Genomic DNA, 27,916 nt, shown 5'->3' with positions numbered 1-27,916 from the left:
TGTAAGTGGTCTTGTGACGCATTCTAGTTTACTCGGAAATTTGGGGTTCAAAATGTTTGGGTTTAGCAATTTATTATGGGGAGCAGTGGAGCGTTACATTTCAACTCTCGTTTAATTATTTCAGAACCATGATTACACATGGTAATTATTTTTTTTAAGCATTGGATTCGGGAGCATGACAAAATTGCGGTTGTTCTGATTGCATCTGTTTCTTTTTGTTTCTCTTTGTAAAAAAAATTCTAATTTTAACACGCTCCGTGAATGCACCTTACGGCTTACGTCATTATTGACGCGCTCTTCGTCCAATCGTGTTCGCAGACGCAACGGGAAGCGGAAGCACTCGGGTCCCCTCTTTCCATCAGTGTTGTTGACTTCTTGCGAGCACAGGGAAACAAGTCGTTCGGATTCAGCTAAAACAACGACACAATATTGCTTCCCCCCACGTCGCTCACAAGTCAAAGGTAACCGTTCAACGTGCTGTCAATTTACCACCATTAGTTCAGTTCCGTGTTGCTATAACAGACGCCGATAGCTTGCACCCCACCGTGAAGGTAGCCCCTTACGAGTGCTAGCTCCTGTGCTAGCGAGTTAGCTCCGGCGCTAACGTCAACTAAACTCGTGCTACCCACACACGCATATCGAACAGCTTGGAACGTGTCACTAATAAGAACAAAAATCTCTCTCAATTTTTGATATATTCTGTTATTGAAACGTAGACGGCCGCGTTCTGTGCCTGCTTGCTGAGTCATTTGCTAGCTCAGGAAGTCAATTAGCTCAGTGTGGTCGAAGCCCAATCACAACACGTGCCATTCAAATACGATTTAAATAAAACACTTAAGTTCTGTGTGATTGATTAGCCGCGTGTCTGTCAATTACAACTAAGTGCCAGACAACTTTTACAATTATCACCCAATAGCCTGTGTTTACACCTCGATTTTGTCCTCTTTGTTTTTGTAGAAATAAGTGTCAATATCGCCAACAGTCAATGGGAAAGAGGTGAAAATGTTTAGCTTCGAGGGCGAATTCAAGACGAGACCCAAGGTGTCACTCGGAGGAGCAAGTAAAAAGGTAAAGTGTGGGTGGTTGACCTTACGTGTTCAGTCATATAATAATTATGTCCTCATAAGTCTGAAAATTTGACTTTTTAAGTGCTTGTACAAATAGTTGCTTTCACTGAAGTGGTTTGGTAGTTGTTGTTTTTTTTTTTAATTCTATAAAATATTGCTCTTTTTCCATGGTATGTATTGTATATTATACAATGTGATACACTGGACCTTCACTGTACATTGAGCCTTTTTGTGTGTTTTTCCCAGGAAGAAAAAGCATCCCTGTTGCATCGAACTCAAGAAGAAAGAAGAAAAAGAGAGGTGACTAATACACTGTGCAGTGTGTTGTCTACATAACCTATAGATGATTCTGATTCTGTCATCCCTGTAAAGGACAAACCAAATTGTCTTAAAAGTTTTTACATTACGGCCTTTTTGTCTCACTTGTCTCCCCCCCCATGTCTCAGGATGATAGAAAACGACTGAAGAACGCCATCATCATTCAATCCTATGTGCGCGGCTACCAAGACTTGAAACGACAGGTAGGTTATTAAGCCAGTCCAAACAAAAATACTGTTTTCATAATACTACATCTTTGTCTCAAAATACTACAACTTTAATCTAAGAAATTATTTGGGTCGCTATCTTGTAAATAGGCAACTTTTCCCTCCAAAATAATGACTTTTTCATCTAAGATTAGATTGTAAATCTTGTTTTTTTTGTGTGTGTGTTTGTTTCAAATCCTTAAAATGATGGTGAGATGAACTTGTGTCTAAATGTGATCTTTTATTTTGCACTTTTTTTTCTTTTTTTTTTAACTTCAGTACGCAATGCAGAGGGCAAGTTTTGACGAGTGCGCCAATCAGACACAGCACACTTTGGAAGCGCCCACTCTCAGTCTCTTGTCGAGGCAGCTAATTTTTTTCTACAGACAGAGTGTGGATGCGCAGCGATTGGTGAGAGCACAGCTTTTATTACTCTTGGCTCTCTTTTTCTCTTTACTCCAATGTTATGCTTGTGTGTTCTATTGCAGGTATGGCTGTGCCAGAACCTGGTGAAACACAACTGTCAGTTTGTCAAGCTACTGGTGGGTCCGCACAGGCAGACGTGTATGTTTCAGATCAAGAGAATACTGGGTTTTTGCTGCAGGTACGTTGTCAGTGTAATGATGATATTTGCACATCATGTAGGCATGATGGTGCACACATTTGAAGTTCAGGGTTTGAATGTCTGCTCGAGATGTTTTTCTCAAAATAAATGTAAAACTTTTGGTAGTATTACTACTTTAATCAAATTTTTTTTTTTACTAGTTTTAATTTAGAAAACAAACAATTGATTCTTGAAATCTCAAATATTTGTATTGTTAGACTCCTGCAGAACTGCGGTGACGACAGCTTAAACGTGGCCGTTCCCATGCGGATGTTGGAAATCTTCTCCTCAGAGAGAGTTTACTTGCCCGTCTTGACCGATGCCAACGATGTGGCGTCAACAGTTGAGCAGATTTTGCACTATATGATCCAGAAAGGTAAGGAAGCAGCAACAGTCCCATGTAAGTGTCAACAACCAAAATGGTCACCACATGCATGTTTTTTTCTAGGACTTTATGATAGATCTAAAAAGTCTATACGCCCTTTTTCAAATGGCAGGTTTTTGTGACATAAAAAAAAATCAACCAAGATAATTAAACTTTTTCCACCATTAATGTGATAGAAAAGCCTGCATAAACAGCTGAACTTTATTTGGGGTTAATTGTGGTCCCCCCAATTATTAAGTATTGTCTACACATTTTATGTTGTGTGTAAATAAAATTACCAGGGCAAAATAAAAAGAATGAAATCCAAAAAATAATTAATAATAATAACATAAGTTAAGTACATATGATCTATATTAAAGACAGTTGAGTACACTTTGGGGCAGTTTTTTTTTTTTATGAATATTGTTTTAACATTTTTAGTTATGGATGCTGTTGGATAACAGATGATTTATTCTGCCTCCATTTAGCTAAGCTAATCCATCCTGTAAACTGGTTGTTTTGGACGTCACATTTGTTGTTGTTCTTTTTCAGGATACTACAGGTCGCTGTACATTTTGGTGAATCACCGCCTCCCTCCTAGTCTGGAGTACACCGACTCTCCTTCCGTTCCCTTGGCAAGCACACTATTGGAGCACATCCTCAAACCTCTGCACTTTAGCTACTCCTCCTGCACAGCGGGCGCCAGGTACGACAAGCTACGGCTTCTTTCTTTCTTTTTTCTTTTTTTTATGGTTTACCTCCTAGAGTCAACGGTGAAGTCAATTTACAACAAGCTGTAAAAGCCCCCACCCATTCCAACGCTCAAGTCATGTTCGCTCTCCTACGAGGAGAATACGTGACTGTTTGCCTTGAGTCGGAGACATTCTTATGAGCAAACGTCGAGGGGGCTCCTTTTCTTCTTTGAAGAAAAGCATGGTGGGAGTGAGAGGAACTTGTGTACACACACACAGTCTGACAGCTCATTATGGGACTTGGAGGGGAGTGGTGCGTGGGGTTACCAGATGTGAGCCACACAAAGCAGCTCTATTTGGTGAGATAATGGAGTGGTCACTTAGTGGAGTGATCAACATCATAAAGTCTGCACCTCATTTTCATTCTTATTTGCTTCCCAATTTTTTTCTTCCAGGAACCTCTTAGAGTGGAGATTTTTTTGTCCAAAGACCCCTTTCAGAATCCTAATTCCAGTTAAACATAACTATGATCTAATATATCCTTGCTCGTTGACTTGCAGGCATTTTGTCTTTGCCGCCTTCACCGAGGAGTTCATTTCGGCGCCTTTCACAGAGCAGATCTTTCACTTCTTCATCCCGGCCCTGTCGGACCCCCGGCTGGCTTTCCCTTTCGAGGCCTTCCTCAGCTCCTTCCAAGGGACCGTCACCTCTTCCCCTCTCGCTCAGAACCGTGCACCTTGGATATTTTACTTTGTCCTTTCTGCAGGAGAGAACTGCTTAGGTAGCTATTGAACCTTCTAACTACCAATTTCCATCAAATTTAACGAGGCATTCAGTTAGCTGTTATCTCATCTATGCTCAAAAAAATATATAAACGCAACACTTTTGTTTTTGCTCCCATTTTTTAAAATAATAAACTCAAAGATGTAAAACGTCTTCTACATACACAATATCACCATTTCTCTCAAATTTTGTTCACAAACCAGTCTAGTGAGCACTTCTCCTTTGTCGAGATAATCCATCCCACCTCACTGGTGTGCCACATCAAGATGCTGATTAAACACCATGATTAGTGCACAGGTGTGCCTTAGACTGTCCACAATAAAAGGCCACTCTGAAAGGTGCAGTTTTCATTGCACAGCATTTTGATGTGGCACACCAGTTAGGTGTGATGGATTACTCGGCAAAGGAGAAGTGCTCACTATCACAGACAGACTAGTTTGTAAACAATATTTTAGAGAAATGGTGATATTGTATATGTGGACGAAGTTTTAAATCTTTGAGTTCATCTCATAAAAAATAGGAGCAAAAACATTTATAGTTTTGTTGAGTGTATATATATCTACCTACGATTTAATATATTCACATAATAAATGTCGGTCTTGACAGGTTCGCTCTCAGAGGAAGGCCTTCTGCTATATCTAAGTGCTCTGCAGACACTTCTGCCTCTGTTGCCCGTGACCGAGAGCTGCAGCCGGCCCGAGTTGGGCAGCGACTCCGAGGACGAGGACGACGCCGACGTCCACCCGCCGCCCATGAAGGTACCATATCCACACGTCGTCGACAACGCTCATCAACCTAACATCATTTTTTTTTTTCTCTCGCCAATTAGGATGACAGTCGCATCTCCGTGCAGCTGATCACCAACGAATGCGTGCGCAAGCTGGACACCAAGCAGCAGACCAACACGCTGCTCAACCTGGTGTGGAGGGACTCGGCCAGTGAGGAGGTCTTCACCATGATGGCGTCCATCTGTCACACGCTCATGGTGCAGCATCGCCTCCTGGTTCCCAAAGTCAGGTGCGCAATAGCAACCATGAAAAAAAAAAAAATTCTGTTCTTGACTTTTTTTCTACATTAATCGGAATGATAATTATTTTATTTTCCCAATATTAAGAAACACTTAATTGACCATTTACATTTGTACGATTAGCAAAAGCGCATCCGCATGTTTCCCCGCAGTAAGCAGTAATGTAAGTAACAGCGCAAAGAGAGAGAATGTCGGGCATCCGTCGATGGTGCGCAGCTCGCTGGCATTTACAACCGGCCAGAGGAAGCAGAAGATGTCAGTGAAGCTGTCAGTGCTGGATGAGGGCAATTACCTCTTCTTGGGGGGGCTGATTACATTAGGGCCAGGATGTCAGAGGTGCTGATTGCCTGCCTGTGTTTGAGACTATGTGCTTGGTCAACCTGCTCCAGTTAATCATTAGTAAAAGCCTCTTGATTTGTATGTGTGTGCTTGACCTAAACTGTGCTCACCTACACCAAACTAAGCAAGGACAAGTGAGCAGTGGGATGCAGATTCGGAGAAATTAAATGAGAACATGGACACATTATGAAAATATTGTGCAAGTATGAATTATCCCAGCCAACATAAATTGTAAAATCACAATCTAAAAAAATGTTACAAAAGTGCACTTTTATAACTATACTATACTATAGACAAGACATCTTAGAAAGATCAAGCTATATTCAACAATTCTTCTAACCTTTAAAAACAATATATCCATGCTCAACAAAATGGCAGATTGAGCTAAACTGCTTAATCACAAATGCGCAAGCTAACCGTGACCAAATCAAGTAACTCTCACCCACTGATTATTTTTGTTGTTAAGATGCAAACACGTGAAAGTAGCCTAATGACGAAAAATAACCAAAGTTTGCCAGCCTGTGGAACCTCACTCCATTACACCAGCATGTAATATAGCTATTAAAATATTAGGAACCTTAAGGCAAATGGTGTTCCATCTGGGGGGAAAAAAATATTTTGGTAATTGTCAAAAAAACATAAAAATTTAGTCAGCCGGTGAAACGTTAATGGACCTCCGGCAGTTAAAAAAAAAAAATTTTTTTATAGGAGCAGAAGCTGACACACAATGGAGGCCTCTAAAAACTAGCATAACCCAAGTGAATTATGACAAAAAGCAATTAGTAGCCAGCCTGTGGAACCTCATTCCATTCCATCAGTCTGTTTTAGCTACTAAAATATTGAGAACATTAAGTTAGACGGTGCTCAAACTCAAAATCTATCAACTGATAATTTTTATAGTAGTGTAACCATATTTGGTATCCCAACGCAGACTCAAAATGGACGCCATCAGTCTGTTGTAGCCATTGAGATACAGACAATGATTACGACAACGATCATATGATGTTTCCGTGCTTAAAATTTACAACACGGACAAGACGCTTGACTCATAATTGTACATTTTGCCTCTCCGGTAGAATCTCAAGTGCGCTCCGTTAATCCCCTTAATTTTTTACGGCGTCCCTCCTTTCTTCCCACCACTTTTCCCATAAATCCCGCCCTTCGTCTTCCATCATTATTGGATATCTGTACCAAATAATTAGCTCGCTGAGGAAGATTAATCACTGCAGGAGTGGACGGGATAGCTTTACAAGAGGCTAAGGGGAGCAAATTGCATCCCGGCCTTGATTTACTGTGCTGATCCACTGAAGGAGCAAAAAAAAAAAAAAAGTATCTCTCTTGGTTTGTCTTGCCAACCTTGCGTTTTTTCATAAACATCCGCAAAGTCGTAGTGCGATTAAAACCCGACTCAGGACCTCTAATAGATTTTAATTGCTTTTCTAATGATCCCCTCGCCCGTCTTGTAATGCCATTTTGATGGTTCGCGTTGGATATTTACTGTCGTTTAGCGACACGGCGCTACGCGGGGCCAGGCAGTGATGACAGTACGCCTACGCTTTCGAACGCTTGCTGTGATTTTTATCGAGATTGTAAGCGAGAGTGGAAAGAAAACCACACGGAATCTTCACTTCAGACCTCTTGAATGAAATGATCCAGTCATGATGCATCACATTTTTGTTTTGTTTTCTCTCCCCCTCCCAACTCCTCTTGACTTTGTTTATTAGCGGTTCATTCCGTGATTGAAAAGGGGGTTCGGGGTTTCCGGCAGGCTGTAAATCAGCACGTCAGCTGGCATTTAGTGCTTTGTTTCCCATTTCAATCAAACACCCGCCCAGCTTGTTATGAGCCCGCTGCAGCACTCTCCTCCTCGAGCTTCTCTCCAGAGCCTTGTAGCGCTGACAGATGGCGCGTGGCAGGCCGCGGACCATTTTTCAAGCCCTCCTTATCGAGCCCCGGGGTCAGCTCCACCTGGCGGGGAGGCGGGGGGGGGCTTTTGAATCGGTTGATTGGAGAGGCGGAATTTGAGCAGCGCCATTTAGATTAACACATGCTCTTTCTCCCTCAACACTGACTTGATGCCCTGTCAAAACAAAAGCATCCTTATATAGTGGATATAAAAAGTCTACACACCCCTGTTCAAATGTCAGGTTTTGTGAATCATCTCAAAATCTTTTCCTTCATTGTGACTGATTAAGTCTATTAACCACATGACCAACTATAAGAGGTGAAGTAAAAATAAACTAAATTGAAATAATGTGATTGCATAAGTGTTCACACCCGCTTGAAACTGGGGATTTGGCTGCGTTAAGAATTAACCAATCATTTTCAAATTTATGTTGATGACTGGCTGCAATTAATGGTTACTTTAATAATTAATCTGTTTGTTTGTTTTTCAATGAATTGGATTTTTTCATTTCCATCCCTTCATGCAAAAACAGGACATTATTTCAAATTGACAGCGCAGAAACTGTACAAACATAAAATGATTATGATTCAGTTACTGGTTTGGGCCGTAACATTTTAGAAAATAAGCATATATATTTTGATCATTGTTTTCCGAAGTAAATACTGAGGGTTGCAAATGTTTTATTTGATTAAACACTAAGATAATTAGTTATGTAGTAATTTGATATATATACTGTTGAGAGGCTGAAATGCTGAGGATTTGGACAATTTTTGGGTCAACAAGGTCCTTTAATTGATTATCAAAATAGTTGTTAATTTGATAATTAATTAGTTGTTGATAAATCAATTAATTGTTGCACTTCTTGATGACATGATTTCCACCATTTAAAGTGCCTCTAAATACAGTTCAGCTGCTTGAGTAGACTTTTCATGTCTACCCCCCAAAAGACGCCTGATGGTTTTGTGCTAAAAATTAACTTCTACTAGTTGGAACTGTTCATAATTCCTTCCTCCTTGACGAAGACCCCACATAATGCCTCCAAGAGTGTAAAGCGTTAATTTTAGGCTTTTTCTTTGACAGTCTGGTCATGGAATAATAATAATACAAGTTATGGAATGCAAGTAAATTATATTAGTATTTGACAGTTGACTGAGAGGTCCTAAATTTGATGAAGGTGTCTTAAAATTAAAGACCTTTTGTAAGGTCTTACATTTTTCTGCAGTTACTTTGTATTAGCCGCAGGTCCTGCTGGCATACTTTGCACAATATTGCCACCTGCTCTCGCCTGCCGTGTGAAAAGCGATGCAATTTAGGAGCTTACACAAACACATACAGACCGTGAACAAAGAGCCGCTTCGCACCTCGGCGCCACAGCCCGAGGTATGCGGGGCCCTCCTCGGTGTTATCATATAATTCCCCGCGAGTGTGTGAGCACGTTTGGCACTGTGAGGTCACAGCCAGGACCTCGCCTCCTCCTCCTCCATTGTCTTGATCTCCCCCATTGGCCATTAAGTTAAATGGGGCTCCAGCAGGAAGCCGCAGAGGCTGTTTATGACCCCCTTCGCAGCAGCAACTAGTTTACTAATGGAAGGTGCCTCGCCTAAATAAAGCTTAATGGCTCATTTAATCTCCTTTTGGAGAGGGCAGGCCAAGAAGATTCCACGTTAGTGAACAGTGTCATTTATTTCTCGCGTGTCCCCGCTTGGTTAAAGGGGCGCACAAGCAGACACATCGGCGGAGAGTCGTTTTACAGTTCCCCTCGCCAGGTTGTTAACGCGCCAAATGATGAATGTTGTCATTGAACGCAACCTCAACTCCCTTCCTCTTTTGTTCTCCTGCAGGCTTTTGTACAGTTTAGCCTTTAACGCACGTTTTCTGCGACATCTCTGGCACCTGATCACCTCCATGACGACCAAAATGATTACCGGGTGAGCTTTTGCGGATTCAACTGTGCCTGTTGGCTTTAGTTTAAGCAAAACCTCCTTGCACTATTTATTCATAGCAGCACTCTGAAATCTGATTTGGCGGAAAAAAAACAACATACACATACATACAAGTGAAATTCCACCAAACGTAATGTCCTCTTGTTCCTCAGTTCCATGGTTCCGCTGCTGCAGAAGATCTCCAGAGGCTCGCCCATGTCCTACGAAGACTCGAACCGCATCATTCCTCTCTTCTACCTCTTCAGCTCCCTCTTCAGCCACTCGCTCATCTCCGTGCACGACAGCGAGTTTTTTGGCCACGAAATGGAAGGTAAGTGTTCTCCAGACATATGTCCTGATGAACAACATTCACACTTGTTATTCTACAACAAGTTTTAATTTTTGTTATTCTGCTGATGTATTTATTTTCTACTTCCATTTTTGTCAACCATTCCAATTCAAAATATCATCTCGTTTTAGGTTCCCACTTCTCCAATAATCCCACAAGAATGTCTTCAAAATGTCATTCAGAAATTTGTAGTTTTTGAAATATTTCACGTTACATGAAAAAAAAATCTCTATTAATTGTAGAATTGAACAATTTCTTCTCAAAATCAACATTTCTCAACTAATTTAAATCATTCCAACGTTAAAATGTTTTAACATTCAAAAAATTCTACTTTTTGAATGTCAGAATTTTCCTGGACAAAATTCCCGAATTTAAAAAAAAAAAGCTTACAAATGTATCTATAATTCAGCTTTATTTGCTTTAAAAAATATATATATCTCATTATCTATATTTCCTACATTTATATAATATGATCATCATTATAGTGGAAGAAACCAACTACGGTACATCACTGCATTTCTTTAATTGAAGAAGAGTGGATGAAACGGTACAAAGAAATACAATAATTACCAAAATACATTTGTCTAATCTTTTATGATAATTGATGAATGATGAAATTGGTTTATTTTTTGCACCTGGTTTATTAAAATAAAGTAAGTTTATTAGCGCCGCCATTCTTGCTGCTACTGCATATTCACGCCTACCAAAAAGGAAAGGCTTGCAAAAATAATTAAGCTACTTTCCGTTATCGTACTTTGTTGCTGGTTTTTGTTTGTTTGTTTGTTTGTTTGTTTTTAAAGACACCACAACTGTTCAACAGTTTAGGGGTCACTTAGAAATGTTCTCAATTTTTTGCAAATATTGTCTTGACTAACTTAATCTGTGCAGTGGTTCAGAATCACAGGTCTCGCAAATTGTTATTTTCAGCCGTCATGCTCAACGAGCTTGCCCTCAACAGGTCAGACGCAGTCATCCATGATGCCTTTCACCCTTTTGGAGCTGGTGACGCTGTCCCGCTGCCTGAGGGACGCGTGCCTCGGCATCATCAAGTTGGCCTACCCGGAAACCAAGACGGAGCACCGCGAGGAGTACATGGCGGCCTTCCGTAGTGTCGGCGTCAAGACCAACATGGAGGTGCAGCAGCGCATCCAAGCTGAACAGAAACACTGGGTGCAGCTCTTTAAGGTCAGTGCGAGTACTTGCAGAATACCCTTTCACACAGACACAGGTGCATGGCTAGCATTATTATTTGCATTATCCTTCTAGTGTCAATTGTCCATTTACTAGTACGCTCTTTGTACATACTAGTAAGATAATTTAGTGCACTAGTAGGTTGAACATGTTCATGACAAAAAAAGCTGTTGGCGAACATTACAACAGTTTTTTTTTTTTGGCAACCTTGAAGGAACCCTGAAGGGAAATATACACTTGCTAATCGCTGCTGCTACTCTGAATATATTTAAGCTAATAAAAACGAGCATCTTTGGATTGATTACGAAGAACATTTGCATGAGTGCCTCCATGCATTGTGACCTGTGCTTTGATGGAAATCAAGCATAAACGAATGAATGGGCAAATACAAAAAAAGTGATTACGCGATGTCGCGACCTTGTAGCTAGCAGCTGCACGTAGAAAGTGACCGCTCTTTTACGGAAGGTGGGCGAATACCTGAGAAGCCAGCAAGGGGTTGATTTTCATAAAAGATCCGCTCAAAGGCTTCTTGTCAGCTAAAACGACCCATTAAAGAAGTGGGGAGCAGGGAAAGTGCATTTTCCAAATTGAGCGGTGGGATTTACAGTCGCTTTAACGCCGCTGACCCCTAACACGCTAATGTTTGCTTGGTGTCATCAGCCGTCCCTCCCCATCTTTTATCGCCCCCATTGTCGAGCTATCTATTTAATTGAAAGAAGCTAATTGAATGAAAATGATCAACTAAGCTTGTATTAATATTGCTAATGGAACTTTCTTCTTGGCCATGTTTGGAGAACCATGTCATGCCGGAGTTTGGGAAAGGCCCATTAAGGCTCGCACTTAACCCGACGGGCTGATTAAGGAATGCTTATTCATTCTGGGAGTCAGGGGCTAGGCATGCTCCGAACCCATCGCCGCGCTCCATTTACAGCATTTTGCACTCGCTATTGCCAATGTCGTAACGATTGATTGGCGTCTTATGAAAATGACGTGCTTTAGGGGAGAATTCTTCGATTTGGACCATCAGGCTTGAGCGTTATATGGAAATTGTCCTAGTCCTACCGTAACTGTTATGGTGGAACATAAGAACTCATTTAAGGGATTTTGTTCAGTGAGGTTTAGTGACGGTTGTCATTGCCACCTAAAGTTCTCGGAACCTTCAGTTCTTGATATTTTGTAGTTCTGTTGACTGTCAAGTTGTTTATTGCCAATCCCTGTGAAGTTTGCTGTGGAACTGTTCCATTGGACCACCAAAATCCTCCTCCCTGTTTATAAAGTATAATACTGTAGAGTGATATTCTTCTTCTTACTAAAACAATTAATATTTTTTTGATGGGTCTGTATTGGATTAAATGCAATTCCCCTTAATTTCAATGGGGAAAACTGATTTGAGATGCAAGAAACCGATAGCTAGGTGGCTAGCTATGTTGTCTCTTCAAGTGTTGAAGAGTATTTATCAGAGCACTCACATAAGCCGAATGTAATTGTAAGTGTAAATGAAATTATTGTGTCTATGTCCTAAAGTGACAAATAAATTGGACAGGTTCAGGTCTTTCAGGAAGCCTGTTGACCCTGAGTCAGTGCTGCATTGTCAGGCCGACGGCTGATGTCAGCAGCCCCGTCAGTAATTAACAAGTCCTAGAAGGCGGGGCCGGACCGTTTTTCTTCTACACTGCCCATAAACGACGCACTTAATGACTTCATTCTGAAATTGCTTTTCTCCCCTAATCGTCCTCTCACTTCCGTATCCTTTGCCCTGAAAAGCACAGCATTTTCTTTTTAACTCCCAACTTTTGTATGTGCTCTACCAGGTCATCACAAACTTGGTGAAGATGTTAAAAGCTCGTGACATCCGACGACCCTTCTGCCCGTCAGGACACTGGCTGTCTCAGGAGGTCAACATCCGAGCCGATAAGGTACTTTTTGTTGAATAATAATAATAACTAACTAATTTCAATCAAAGAGTTTGAAAAATCCCAGCAGTGATAGTGGAGGTAATGCTCACTTCCATGTTCAGGTCACTCAACTCTACGTGCCGTCTGCCCGACATGTGTGGCGAACGAGAAGAATGGGCCGCATTGGACCCCTTCAATCAACACTGGATGGTGCTAATAATTTTTATTTATTTATTTTTTAATTTATAATAAAGACTAGAATTAAATTTAGAATCAGCTAGTGTTAGAGAAGTCACCCAAAACGCTTCAATTTAATAAAATAAAAAAAAGATTACTGCACTATTATTTTTTTTTTGTACTTGTCATTCACGTATAAATGAACATTATTGCTACCTATAGGCTTGAGTGGAACAGCAGGACAATTTATATCTAATTTATTTATTTATGCTCTTCAACCCCCCCACCCCCCCACCTGTAAAAATATGTTAATTATTGTAATGCATCTTATTGAGGTCTCTCTAATAGAAAGAAAAGAAGCCTGCCTTGGTGTGTGTGTGTGTGAATCCGTTGTGTGAAAACAAGCTGATAACAATGTGTGTATGAGCTGCCTAATGTCACTCTCGGGCTGTATGGCCTCCATTCAATTAGCCTGAAAGTACCTGCTGAACTCGGCCACATCTGCTCCTGCTGTTTGCTCGCTTCTTTTCTCATTTCCTTAAATGGACGTCCCCCCACAACCCTCGTCGTCCTCCCCCGAGCTGATGAACGAGCGGCGTATTGACCACCCTGATGGAGGCAGTATTTCTCCTCAAAGATGGAAACCTGATTGCGAAATGCAGATCAGACTGACTAATCGAGCAGAATAATTGAGCTGGAGTGGAGGCTAAGTGAGGAGTTTTGCTATTGTGGCGTTTTTTTACCCCCTCCTATTTTGGCGCAACAGTCTAAATCTGGAGTTTAATAGAAAACAAACATCAGCTTAATGGATGAATGCACGGCAGGCGGATGGACAGCTCGATTTAATGCAGGGTTGGGCAATCTGCGGCACGTGGGCCTTATACATACAGTATACTTTACTTTCGCTAAAAGCAAAAAAAATAAAAATTCTATAAAATTGGAAATTATTTTACTTTTTTTTTTTTTTGCTCGGCACAGAAGCACTTCAAAATTATTAATTACGTACGTCATTTTTTATATTTTTTTTCTTACTTGGATTCTGATTGGTAATCAAAGGAAAAAGGTGACTTAAGGGTCTGCATAGAAGTTTCTTTTAATGGCACATTTCTGTATCTTCCCCTCCGCAGTGGGCTCTGAGCCTCCACAGCTGTCCGTGTCAGAGGAGAGACATCTGGCCATCCTCACCGAGCTCCCTTTTGTTGTTCCGTTCGAGGAGCGAGTCAAGGTAAGAGCCACGCTACCGCTGCAGGTTGTTGCTATAAGGTGCTATAAACTACCAAAGGCAAAAACCGATGAGAAAATAAGACGCAAATGCATCCACAAATCTACTCTTCAAACGTCTTAAGACAAGAACAAATTTTATCATTTGTATATTTATATTTTATAATTCTATATAATAATTATTATCCACATTTAATGAAATACCAAATTTAAACAAAAATCTCTTAAACAAATCTATGATGTCCCTTTTTGAATTTAAATCTTTTCTACCATTTTCAAATTTCACCTGTTTATATTAAACTTTTATTTTGTTTCCATATGTGTCCATCTAACGTTCCAATTTGGTGTGGTGTTAGATCTTTCAGAGGTTAATCTATGCCGACAAACGTGACGTACAGGGGGACGGGCCTTTCTCCAACGGCATCGTCGTCACCATCCGACGTAACTACATTTACGAGGATGCCTACGACAAACTCTCACCAGAAAACGGTATGGCAATATTCAAATGATTATTTTTTTCCCTGGCTGCCTACAATGAGGTGAAAACTGCCGCTTTCACTCTCATTTGGCAGGACGGTGCAACTGCAGCGCTGTAAACATTCACACTCTTTCTAAAACTCTTGTTCGGCCCTATAAAATCTTTATATGGAGGATCAAGGTAAAAATCAAGGTTAGCTTCTCTCCCCCCACACTGTGTTGGATTTCAAGCGCGGCGCGCATAATCGCGCTTCCGATTATTCTAATGGAAGGCATAAAAGGCGGAATCAATTATTTTAAGTCACCTCTTTTGTGTTTTGAATTGAAAAGGCCACCCGAGCAGGGACCCACTCTGATTAAAAAGAGTAGTAGGCCGAAGACATGATCTATATCATTTATGTGTCTATAAGTTATAGCTGCCTGATTTACCACCTTACATTAATTATTCTGAAAGATAACCTTTTATGGAAGTTGATTAGAATATCCCGCGGGTTACACTTTATTCTGGCACTGAAAGGGTTTGTGCAAAGTGAATGTGAAAAAATTGAACAAAAATGCTTTTTATTTTTTATCAAGTATTTTGTAATGGCGCACGGTGGACTAGTGGTTAGCCCCACTGCCTCACAGTTTGAATCCCGACTTAAGGCTACGTAAGTGGAATTTGGGTATTCTGGCTTCAAAAAACATGTATGTTAGATGCCCTGAAGATTTCACTGTCCAAGTCAAAAGGGTGAATGTGAGTGTGCGATGGGTAGTTTGTCTATTTTATGTGTGTTGACTGGCGACCAATCCAGGCTAATCAATGCTGATGTTAGTGGCAGTTATGGAGAGTCTTGTACATCCGTTGTTTTTGTTTTACAATTCAACAGCCATTTATTTATTAAGTGTGACGCTGTAAGATGAGGTATATATATGTTTTTCGTTTTTTTTTTAGAACCGGACTTGAAGAAAAGGATCCGGGTGCATCTGCTGAACGCCCACGGTCTGGACGAGGCGGGCATCGACGGCGGGGGCATCTTCCGCGAGTTCCTCAACGAGCTCCTCAAGTCGGGCTTCAACCCCAACCAGGGCGTCTTCAAGACCACCAACGAGGGCCTGCTGTACCCCAACCCCGCCGCCGAGACGCTGGTGGGGGAGTCGTTTGCGCGCCACTACTACTTCCTTGGCAGGATCCTGGGGAAGGTGAGCTCTCAGGCAGCCCCACGTTGTCTTAAACTGCAAAGTTTGTCAAAGGCCGTTTTAGATCAAGGATTCCTAAACTGGGAGGTAAAAAATTGTGAAATACGTATGAGCTTTTTCTCTATCCACAGAACGGCAGAGGCCTGATTTAAGAGCCACAATGAAGTTTAGATCATTGCCAAGGCTGCCCTCACTTTTTCTTCTAGAAACTGCAGTGTTTGGAGAACTTCTTGTAATTTATATCTTTAAAAAAAAAAAAGTCAGGGAAGTTGAATCGGCTCAATGCCTGAGCCTGATATTTTGCATGCATTGTTTTTCTGCCACTGATGTGATACTATGTATTCTACCCTTATTGTTTTAAATCACCCTAATGCATGTGCTAGTTGATCAGAATAGCTTCCTCGCGGAAGTGAAGTGCTATCATCCCCAATCGAGACGAATGACCTCATGACAAGCGGCCGCTCCTCAATTAGGGTTTCCATTAGCCGATGATTCTTATTCTCTTGTTTGTGTAGCCGTCGCCGTTCGGCTGGCCCTAAATCAGTGCGCCCGCTGGCGCAGACTACCCATAAATAAGCGTTCAAAGCATGTGCTAATAGCGTTTTGATCTGTTTTACAATCATGGGCATCCAGCTTTTTCTCTTTTACAGCTAAATTTTCCTGCAAGAAGACTGTTAGAAATGTGTTTTTTTTCCTGGGACCTAATGTTATAATCATGCATTACTGTTATGCTGTAATGAAATATATTAGGATGAGAACTTATCTTAAAATAAGTTAAATAAATGCCAGAAACATTGGGACGGTGGACAAATGGTGCACTAGTAAGTTAAAGTTTAAAGTCTTGGGCCTTTACTTACCGTACTTTAATCGGACAAAAGGGAAAATTATACTCGATTACCTGTTTAGGTGAACATGAAATCCACTTAGCAAAGCATCAATTTTGTGTATTCTCCAACAACACCCCCACTCCTCTCATACGCCAACACTAATGGTTGTGGAATTAAATGTGAGTTTGACTTTCAATTAACCCTACTTCAGGTTCCTCCCTTCCTCCATAAAAATGGACGTTTGAGCGGCCATTTTGAGCGGCCCCGTCCGTATTTGTTTAGTGGCCGGGATAAAAGGCAAAGCCTTTATATAGATTGGGATTGCATCACTGGCGCGGCTCAAAGGACACTGGAGATTAATATAGTTAATTAATGTCGGAGGCGTGCCATTGTTGCGTGCGGGGGGGGGGGGGGGGGGGGTGATGCATTACAGGCGCGAGTGGCTTGTCTGGTGGGGGTACTCACCCAAATGGGATTGAGCATCAGAAGCAGCGGCCGCTCGTCATCCTTCTTGCTCACTTGTCTACCCGAGTGACAGGCGGGAAGATTTAAGGCGCAAACATCTATTAAAACTGCCCAGCATCTTGTGGCACAACATGGTACTACACTAGCCGCTCCCTTGAAAATATCCCATACAGCAGGGGTGTGAATGACACGCAAGTGATATCGTATTTTTGCTTTTGTTGCCTTCAACCCAACCAATTCTATCCCCAATTCTGTCTTTTCATTTGTAAAAAAAGAAAAAAATGAAAATTCAATTTGTGCTCCTTCAACCTCCTTTTTTTTTTTTGCTCCCTAACTATGAAGGTGAGCGCACCAAGTGTAGGTGGCACCCCCTTTGATAGATGCTGATGCCTTTTAAAGGCATTATAATTTTATTGATTGCTAATGTTGTAAATTAAGGGATTCATTTGGCAGCCAACAGAATGCACCTGCAATGTTGTTGGCATTTATTCCACCTGATGGCGCCTCGATCTGCTTTAATTGCGCTGCCACTGCACTCACTTATATTAAAACGCCCGGGGTCCATAATAATTAATTCTTAACGTCCCCAAGTCATTTTGGCACAATTTCTGGCAATAAACACTCGTAAATAAAGTAAGTGCCGTTGGAGGGGAAAAAAATAAGACGGGAGTTTTTTTTTTTCTCTTCCCGTCCATAAACTAAGCCTCTTCCCGGCACAAGCGTTATTGATAGGTTCCAAGGGGCCACGCGGCACATATGGTCCCCCAACGAGCACTGGCCACCACCGAAATACTAAGTGTATTATTTTGCATAAAAAATAGACAATGTTTGAAGTTGCGCAATTAACCCGTGTTTAGAAAATAGCCGTGATTTATGACTCGGTGCGTGTGTGTTTAAGATGCATGCATTATGGAAATCCTCTAGATTTATAATCCATTTAGCTGATGCGGTCAGGGTTTTTAGCGCTATCATTTATAAAGAGCCGCATATTTTAGCGCCTCCAATGGGCTCCTTTTTTTCGGACTATTCCAGCACATTAGCTTTGGGGTTTTTATGAGTCACCTGCCCGCCGCCGCTGCTTAATAGCGTCTCAGGTCAAGGTGAGAATTGGCATTTATAAAAGTTTGAGGCGGAAGCCGAGCGCGCTTTAGATGGATTATGTTTTGCTCTCAGTCACGCTGTTGCGCGAGCAGATATACGATCTTATCACTGGAAAAAGTCGATGAGATTTTATGTATTGCACCATTTGTTTTAATACACCCGAAAGTTTTTTCCTTTTGCTAGTTTGAACCATCCGTCAGTCATAATGCACCTCACGAATAAGTTTTTTTTCTCAGGATGTGCTCTTAAAGTCCCTGTAAAATGAAAAAAAGTATTTTAAATAGTGGTGTCAGGCGATTACATTTTTTAATCGTAATTAATCGCATGACTTCAAGAGTTAACTCACGATTAATCTCAAATTTATAACAATAAATAATATATAAAGTAAGGAAAAAATCAATTTTAACTGTGCTAGCAGAATCATCGTTTGTGTTCTGGTTCCCCAGGCTCTGTACGAGAACATGCTGGTGGAGTTGCCCTTTGCCAGTTTCTTTCTGTCCAAGCTGCTGGGCACCAGCGCCGACGTGGACATCCACCACCTGGCCTCCCTGGACCCAGAGATGTATCGGAACCTTCTCTTTCTCAAAAGCTATGAAGACGACGTGGAGGAGCTGGGTCTCAACTTCACGGTGGTCAACAACGATCTGGGAGAGGCTCAGGTGACACACTTCCTTGATTTAAATATGACATGTTTTTGCACACTGTCCATATTAGGACCCCACATGGAATTTTTTGGGACAATGCCAATTCAGATTTTTCTAAGGGTGTCTTCGGGATGTCAGTTACTACTTTCCTATTAGGTGGGGCTTTGGGGCCATCTTGTGGGCAATACAGAGAGTGAGTTGGTGAGTTTTTCAGCAAATGGCCACGGTTAGGTTCCACCAAGGTTATTTTAGTTAACGAAATCGAACGATAAAACAAAAATAAAAAAAACTAATTTGTTAACTAAATAAAATAAAAACGAAAATTTATTTAATCTACACTTTATGTTTACAAAACTAACTAAAATTATAATTATAGCAAAAATGTCCTTCGTTTTAGTCTTTGGTAATTACTTTAATACATGAGCCTTTGGGGATTATTTAAAATGTGATTTTAAGTATATTTATTTCGATATTAACCGCAATAAAGACGTTTAATAGTGTGGCACACAGAAGTGATGTCATCTAGCAGCAGCCAATAGAAAAGCACCTTCAGATGATATCGCTCCTAGGCGACAATTTTCCTTTTTAAACTTTTTTTTTCATTTAACTCAGCCGAAATGCAATGATAGGTAACAAATGTTACTTTTTTCATTTTACCATTTTAAATATTGCGCCACAAGCAATACACGTTTAAAAAAACAACAACTGAAAACTAGTACTGAAACTAAACAAAAACTAAGCATTTTTTAAACAAAACTAATAAAAACTAACAGAACCACCCTGAAATCTAATGAAAACTAACTACATTTAAAAAACAAAACAAAATAAAAACGAACTAAAATGAAAATGTCCAAACTATAATAACCCTGGCTTCCACAAACGAAAAATGCAAGCAGGTGAGTTTGTGAATGACGGACCGCAAATGCGTACCGCTATTACGCAATCACATTTCGAAGCTGTTAAAAATACATTTTCCCCGTGGTGTACCGCTTTTTCAACATCGGTGGCGAGAACACACACACAGACATCCTGTTGACTGTCCCCCCGTGCCCCCCACCTTGCACCACCTTCTCTCAAGATGATCTCAGCACGCCTGACAGAAGCAACCGGCCGGCATCTCTCAGGCACGTCTCGCCCCGAGAGCTGTTTACTCAGGGCCTTAACGCGTCTTATTAGCTCTCGTCAAACAGCGCCTGAAAATGGCCGAGTCGCAATGCGGCCTCGGCAAACAACGATAGCGGGGAAAACAATTTGCGGAAGATTAGGCACACACCCGGGAGCAGCCTGCCCTCCGTTTGCCCCCCGGCGAGATAGCAAACGGCCAGATAAGAGCCGTAATTCTCGCACATTAGCACATAATCGCACTCTCCGTCGTGCAGAGGGCCAAAAAATATGAGCAACAACTTTCATTCCAGTATAATCTGACTCAACACTCCTGTGAAGTTTATCACAATCCGGTTTTTGTTCGACCACGTCAGAGAGGCCCTGATTCAACTCTGGTGTAATGTCTGGCTGCTGAGTAAATAACCTGTCCAAAGAGTCTCGGCCACAAGAGAAATAAGAAAATGTCATTCTTGAGCTTTTATCCTCCTTTACAAATGACCACTATAAGCTTTTATATGTACTCTTAAGGTTGGAATTATTCATACAGGAGTGTCTTTTAGCTGGAAATTTCATGTAAGGGGGGGGGGGGGGCATGAAATATTTTCTCAAATCAACCTTTCCCAAACCACACACCTCCTTTGCACTCTTTTTATTTTGTAGGGAAATTTTTTTGGGGGGGGGATGGGTGGATAATGCCATCACATTTTTAATCGACTGAGTCATTTTTCCAAAGTAGCCTTTTCAAACTTTTAAAGCAATGCAACAGCCTCAACATCACTTTTGGTGGAAACCCTCTACACCTAAAAAAATAAAGAAAAAAAGTTTAGGGGATCTTAGCTATTTTAAATCGGATGTGTTTTTTTTTTCATAATTATTTTTTAAATAAACATTAAAAATGTTCAGCATTATACAAAGATAAGGATCTAGAGATAATGTATCCTGCTAAATATCACAATCTGCATCGGCCTAAATTTTTTCAATAAATTTATATCGGTTAAGCCCCAACTTATTGTAGATTTCTGGATTGTGGGCAAATTTTTCAAATCGCAACGCACCCCTTTCAACATCCCACAGAGTTGCCCCCCCCCCCCTTCTTAGCCTGGCTCATACCCTAAACATTTTTTTTTTTTACTTGTTGCCCTCCATTACATTTTTAGTCTTGCACACCCTGTGGGATTTGGCATATTCCTGCCTGCTCTCAATGTTCAATAAATAAAATAAAATGCTTTGACACGTAAAGTGTCCTAATTGCTTGTTTTTCGTCAAATAAAAGCAGGATGATCTTTAAAACTACTTTGGCTACTTTCTTGTTTCCATCTAACTGAACCTATTCAATAAATAAAAACTAACATCACGTACTTCTTAATTTAGGGTGCAAATAATTTGGGGCTTTAACGGTACGCCTCACAAATTTCTCTATGTGGTTAATTGGTGCGTTTAAACCTGCGCTTATTCCAATCGCCGTCAAAAGTGACAAACGTGATGTGCTATTTAGCAGCAAAAGACTCTTGTAAAGCACATCGGCGGCTGTCGGCCGTTCTTGTCCTCCCGCAGACATTATGATGTCATCATAAAACCCGCCTTTATGAACCGCGATGAGCACATTTTATCAAGCGCTAACTGCTCTAAAGCTAATGAAAAGAGAGCTCGGGGCCAAATTGTATTGGAGCAGATGTTCATTGGCCGCGCTATATTTAGCCGAGCACTTAACCGCGGGCACAACGAGTGGAGTCGCACCTTTAATCAGAGTGCTGCGGGATAACGTTTTAATTACCTCTCTGTGATTGAGTTCCGTCCACTTCTCACAATTACAGTCAACTCCTGCCTATTCGCCTTTTGCTATTCATAAGTTCACATTTGAAGTTTTTGCCACAAGATGGCGCCCAAGCTTGGCTGATAGGAAAGTAGTAATTGGTCAATGAAGTTCTTTCTTTTTTTTGGTGCTATTTATGGGTTTGATTTGTTGCTGACGGAAATGTCGGAAAAATGTCTGCGCAGGTGGTGGAGCTAAAGCTGGGCGGGAAGGATATTCCCGTCACCACGGCCAACCGCATCGCGTACATCCACCTGGTGGCCGACTACCGGCTCAATAAGCAGATCCGACAGCACTCCTTGGCCTTCAGGCAGGGGCTGGCCAATGTGGTCAACCTGGAGTGGCTGCGCATGTTCGACCAGCAGGAGATCCAGGTGGCGGAAATGTGAAATGATGCCTGGTGTTAATTCTGCCATGCAGTTTGGAGAAATGAAACTTTTTTTATTTTCTTTTTTTTAACAGGTGCTGATATCTGGTGCTCATGTGCCAATCTGTCTTGATGACCTGAAAAAGTTCACAAACTACTCAGGTAAGAAGTGGGAAATAATGTCACCTCTTGAAAACTATTTAAAAATAATAATCAAAAATGTAGATCAAGTCACTGATCAGTGTTTTTGCTAGTTAAATTCATATATAAATATTATTTTATTTTTTTTGCGTTTTATTTTTCAAAGGAAGTTGCACTACATTTATGCAAACAAATCACCGATAGTAATGTTGTTCAAGAAGATGATGGCATGCTGGATGCTGTCTATGCAAACCTTCGCTGTAGCTAATTAATAAAAACAAATTACAAACTTATTTAAAAAAAATAATTATTTAAATAATCAATTTATTGGAAAAAAAAAGACACTCTAACCTCCATAAAAGTAATTTAAAAACATGAAATGAAATATGTATATTTTTAAAATGAGATTAAAATATTTTTTTCAAGTAAAAAACATTTTAAAATAAAGATTTAAAAAATAGTGTTATTTTAAAAACATACAAAAAAAGGTTTTTCTTGCTCGATTTAAATAATTAAAAATAATATTTCATGTTCTTGGTATCATTTTCACCAGCGTATGTTGACAGCGCTCCATGTTTTGCATCTCCCTAGGTGGCTACACGGCCACGCACCCCGTCATCCAGATCTTCTGGGAGGTAGTGGAAGGCTTCACAGACGAGGAGAAGCGTAAGCTGCTCAAGTTCGTCACCAGCTGCTCCAGACCTCCTCTGCTCGGCTTCAAGGTATGACCACATCATTTGCATCTTCTCTTTTCCTTTCTCACCCCCTTCCAAAAAATCACAGCTTTTACAGGCAAGTAAAAAGTGCTTCCAGTATGTGAAATGCATACAATGTCTATCACACCAAATTGAAGCGCCATTAAGTGGAAACGTGACTTTGATGTGTTTGTGACGCAAATAAGGAGATGACTTGCACGGATAAGACTGCACTGATAAGTGATTACGTTTTATCAGCCTGGGTTCACGGCCTTGCGCTGCTCGGTCTGGACAAATATTGTCGTTTTTTTTTTTTTTTTTTTTTACATTCAGTAGGTAGCTGAACTTTTGAACTTTTGATGTGACATTTCCCGCATTGTTGCTGAATCACAGCAGGATGATTTGTAGTTCAGCGTACAAGGAAAAGAGCATGTTTATAGTAGTGCTGAAGACGGCAACGTGGGCTCAAAGGTAGTATTAGTGTGGTCACGTGACATAACTAATTAAACTAGTATGTAAAGGAATCACTGTATTTATACTTTGTCTAAAAACAAATCACCTTTTTGTGCTTTTTTTTTGTGACAAAAACGACATGATTAAAAATGCATACTTTTTTGGTTGTAAAATGAGAGCTCACTGAAATAGAAAGAATCCACATTAATGTACATCATAAACACTGGACGGTCTCTGTGACTAAATAAGTGGTGATGGTCTAATAAAAAGTGTTAAGCACTTTACATGACCACATTTCTAATTGAGGCCTTGAGCTAAAAAGGTTTGGAAAGTATCAACGATGTCCATTGGGATTATATCTTTTTATTAGCGTCATTAGCTTTTTAAAACTTTATGGTTGTCCTGCGGTAGCACGAAGGACCCAAACTCTTTAAAAATCCCTGCTGTTACCTCCTGCCGCCGCCTCCCTTTTTTTAATCCATTTGACTTTGGCCAGCACGCGTGGGCGGTCCTCCCTCTCCGGGCGTTAATTTGTGGCCGACGGGGGCGGCCCCCCTGACCCGACCCCCCGGCTGGAGCCAGGTCCGCCTTAATTAGCTGTCGTGAAAGGAGCCCGGGATTCATTAGCGCAGATATAGTTGCTGTCAGGCACAGCCATTTAAAAAAGATGATGGAAACTGCACTTTTTTTTTTTTTTCCTTCCCTGTCCTCGGGAAGGATCGCCGCCGTAACGACGCGTTCTCAATAAGCAACGATAGTTTAATACGGTAATTGTCGGAAAAATGGGGTCGTCGCGGCTGAGCCCCCGAAGAGCCATTTAATCGGGATGATAGGATATTTGCTGACTTGAAATAGCAGCGAGGAAATCGGAGCTGCTCGTGATGGAAAGGCTCAATGTCACAATCGGGAGATGAGGTGGCGGGAGGGTGGGGGCTGAATAGACGAAATGAAATGAGTATTCCGTTCTCGGTCAAAGTGCGTCCTGCTTCCAAAATGTATCCTTCCAACTGTGCAATTAATCGAAATTCAATTAAAATTTTAATTATTACACTCTACAATTACAAAATCAGCATAATTGTAAAAAATAAAAATAAAAGACTATTAATACTATTTTTTGAGTTGTTTAAATTTATACTTTTGCACCATTTAAAATTTTTAAAATAACTAATTTAATACATTTTGTTTCATCCAAAAGGAACTTGCATAATTATAGTATTTCAAATCATTTTACTTGTCGTAATATTTTTTTTAATGTTTTTTACGTTTAAACATTTTCTTGTTTTGTACCCCAAAAAAATAAAATAAATAAATGTCATCGTCCTATTGCACAGTGCACAGTCCAACTTCAAATTTTTGCCAACATAAATAAATATATATTCTTATAAATATATATTTACAAATTCTGTGTGGTCCAAAAAGAACTTACATAGTTATAGTGCTTCTATATTTTTTTATTGATCTTAATATTTTTTAATGCTTAACAATTTTCTTGCTTTGTACCAAAAAATAAATAATTGTGATTTCAATTATTGCAAAAATAACCGTGATTATTATTTTTCCCATGATCGAGCAGCCCTAGTACAATGTTATCAACCTTGGTATAGCGGGGATAGGGCTGAACGATTTTGAAAAATAATCAAAGTAAAATAAAAATTTTCGGCACTATTGTGATTCCAGTTTATTGTGATATATATATATATATATATATATATATGTATATATAAACAAACAATAAATTAATCTGTTGTACCAATATATTAAACTGGTGCTTCTCAATAAGTTTTTGTTTTCCCCCATACGTAGAAGACAATATTTCGCACCCTCCACACCCTCCGCCGCAACTATAAATAGTTGGGGTTTTTTTGGTCTAAAAAATTCTTGTATGTACACCTCTGCAGAGGAGCTTAATATGCACACTCTATGAGAACACCACTGCCACCTACTGTAGCAGATGTGATATTACACTTTATTCTAGTAAGACAAAGTCTTAGCATCTAGCAGTCTTTAAGTGTTCGCTGTAACCCCCCCCCCCCCCCTCTCCCCCAGGAGCTGTACCCGGCCTTCTGCGTCCACAACGGCGGCACAGACCTGGACCGGCTGCCCACAGCCAGCACCTGCATGAACCTGCTCAAGCTGCCCGAGTTCTACAGTCAGCACCAGATGAGGAACAAGCTGCTCTACGCCGTCGAGTCATCGTCCGGCTTCGAGCTGAGCTGAGGCTACGGCGTGCACTGAATTTCCTTATTTTTGTGTGTACGAATGTGTGCGTGCGTGTGTGCTGAGCGCCAGGAGACGACCGGCTTCGCATTAAGAGGGCATAGCCGCTATTTTAGTTTTTGTTTTGTTTTTTTGCTTTCACTTCATTTAGTTAGCTCGTCAGGAAACAAAAACAACAGATGGCCATTTTCCACTGCAAGACACCAACAGTTGATGCTTTTGTGCTAGCGTTACAAGGTCTTATAACTAACATTTAAGTTTTTTTTTAAATTTAATGTAATTTTTTTAAAGGAAAAACAGGGTAGGAAACTAGGCCATAAATCTAAAGCAATCAAATCTTGAAACCAGTCATGAAACAAGGACCTTCAGAACTGGATTTAAATTGTTATATTTGTCCACCAGATGGCGCTACCCCCCCCCCCCCCCCCCCATTCAAAGCATGCAGCAAAATGCATGAAAAAAATCTTCACAGATTAGCCATTAGTCTGATATCTTCATTAAAAAAAAATGCTAACACATAATTGGAAACTCATATATAACTTTGTTGTTGTTTGACTTTCGACAGTTTATACTGTCCACTTGTTTTTGGACAGTTCATCCATATCTGGCAGTATAATCATTCAATTGGTGAAAAGTTTGACAAAAAATTGTTCGTTGAAGTTGTTACTATAAGTACAATATTTCAGAGTGCTATTTTTTCTCATTCATATCAGTGAGGAAAATATGTGATTTCAGTTTGGTCACAGAATGATCAAAGCATCATTGTTATTTTGGCCTCTGGAGCGCATTGCATAACCAACTCTTTTCAATTTTTTAAAATTTCTTTTGCACTCGATCACACAAACGCGCACACATACAAACATGGTCTTCTAGGCGGGGAAGCGAACCCACGCCAACCTGCATCGTAGGCAAGTGACGGTACCACTCCGCCACCTGGCGCCAACTCTTTTCAAATGTGCCCATGAGCAAGCTTTTGTGAATTTAGCCGAATTGTGTCGTCATAATGCGGCTAATTTACTCACGTTCTTCGCAGGTTCCTGTAGTGGAAAATTGGCCGGTGAGCCCAAACCCAAGGCGAGTAGTGCCGAGCAGTAGGAAAGCGACATTAGCGCTTTGTTGTGTATGGATGTCGTTTTGTTTTTCCACCAAAGATGATGTGGCATCATATATATTAAAAAGGCAATACAAGAATAGAGGGACTGTGAAGTGTGCGCCACTACAACATTCATTTGATTATTTCTTGAACGATTCCTAGCGTGGCATAGTCGTGGCAAAAAAAAAAAACATGTGCAAGGTTTGTGTTAAGGCGGATTAATTCAACAGGATGTTTTTGTGAATATGTACATGTTCTCTTGTATGATTCATTATTCAGTATTTGTACAGGTTTCCTTCCTGTGTGTGTGAGAGAGAGAGAGAGAGAGTGAGAGATTGTATCATGTGGTTACAATTGTTCTGTGTAGCAACAACAGAGTGTATGGAAATGAATAAATCCACGTCTTTTTTCAGATTTTGTCTTGTCGCTTTTCATTTCAAGTAATAATGGCGGAATAAACCCAAGGAAGGGAGGGAAAAAAAAGAAGATTCGTCCTGGCTCTTTATGGCCTCTGACATATAATTAAAGAAACATCCAGTTAAGAAACACTGAGCAGAACTATTCTGGCCTTGAGATGCATTATCGGGCCAGGCGCAAATTAAGCTTGTGTGCGTTTGTCATAAATCCACTCGAAGCCATCCATCGCGTTTTTGGACCCACGCCATCTCCTCCTCTCCTCTCAGCAACATCTCATATCTCAGGAGCCCCCAAACCTTCACTGTGTGCGACTCAAAGTAGTAATTGGGTCTTAAAAAAGCCGACTTGTCATTGAAATGAGGGATTCATCTCAATTACCCCGAGATTTATTCCGGTCTATTACCTGGTGATGGATTATAACTGACAAAGTTAATGCGGGATGCTGTGAATCATCTTCGGCATCTAATACACTTTAGCCTGCCGGTGAAAGCATTTTAAGGGCAAATTAAAGCCTTTAGTCTTTGTTTGTCTTCAAGCAAAACTTCACAACGTCCTTTTTTTTTAATTATTATTATTATTACCCACTTCCCGGGAGGACAACCTCATCAAAGTAGCCTAAAAGAAGGGTGAAAAGTGATTTATTTATTTTGTAATTTCGAACAATGTATGTCACAGATGTGCTCTTAAGACACCAGGAACCTGTTTTATTCTTCCTTTCCCCCCAAAACTAAATTACAGCACACATCACAAGAAACCCAACAAGGGAGGTTCTTTTATTGTGTTGTGTTGTCCTCTAGCGGCCAAAGTGTGCAAGTACAGTACAGAAAAAATACAACAAATTCATTTCATGTGCATTATTAGT

At 40.6% G+C, this 27,916-nt stretch overlaps 1 protein-coding gene across 1 annotated transcript; it reads left to right on the top strand.

The window, feature by feature from the left end:
* The first annotated feature begins 325 nt into the window (after positions 1-325).
* On the top strand, positions 326-27,043 carry ube3c (ubiquitin protein ligase E3C). The gene is made up of 24 exons (XM_086066638.1): positions 326-461; positions 958-1,068; positions 1,314-1,367; positions 1,514-1,588; positions 1,871-2,002; positions 2,080-2,195; positions 2,414-2,571; positions 3,112-3,265; positions 3,812-4,032; positions 4,641-4,792; positions 4,864-5,051; positions 9,148-9,234; positions 9,402-9,559; positions 10,536-10,762; positions 12,580-12,684; positions 12,786-12,873; positions 13,968-14,065; positions 14,418-14,550; positions 15,473-15,720; positions 18,557-18,769; positions 21,857-22,045; positions 22,134-22,200; positions 22,771-22,901; positions 25,374-27,043. The coding sequence occupies exons 2-24, from the start codon at positions 1,003-1,005 to the stop codon at positions 25,542-25,544; spliced, it is 3,231 nt and encodes a 1,076-aa protein (XP_085922764.1). The 5' UTR covers positions 326-461; positions 958-1,002; the 3' UTR covers positions 25,545-27,043.
* The last annotated feature ends 873 nt before the right edge of the window (positions 27,044-27,916 follow it).

Source organism: Leptonotus elevatus, chromosome 21 (assembly GCF_054856555.1).
Source record: "Leptonotus elevatus isolate MCC_2025b chromosome 21, RoL_Lele_1.0, whole genome shotgun sequence".
NCBI lineage: Eukaryota > Metazoa > Chordata > Actinopteri > Syngnathiformes > Syngnathidae > Leptonotus > Leptonotus elevatus.
The sequence above is the reverse complement of the archived record's forward strand: the minus strand, read 5'-3'. Positions and strand labels throughout refer to the sequence as shown.

What these genes read in the sequence shown, in the direction of transcription:
- ube3c (XM_086066638.1), top strand. Translation starts at nt 1,003, where the DNA reads ATGTTTAGCTTCGAGGGCGAATTCAAGACGAGACCCAAGGTGTCACTC. An exon ending in TCCTGCACAGCGGGCGCCAG is followed by an intron (nt 3,266 to 3,811) that starts GTACGACAAGCT and finishes GTTGACTTGCAG; the next exon opens with GCATTTTGTCTTTGCCGCCT. An exon ending in CAAACTCTCACCAGAAAACG is followed by an intron (nt 14,551 to 15,472) that starts GTATGGCAATAT and finishes TTTTTTTTTTAG; the next exon opens with AACCGGACTTGAAGAAAAGG.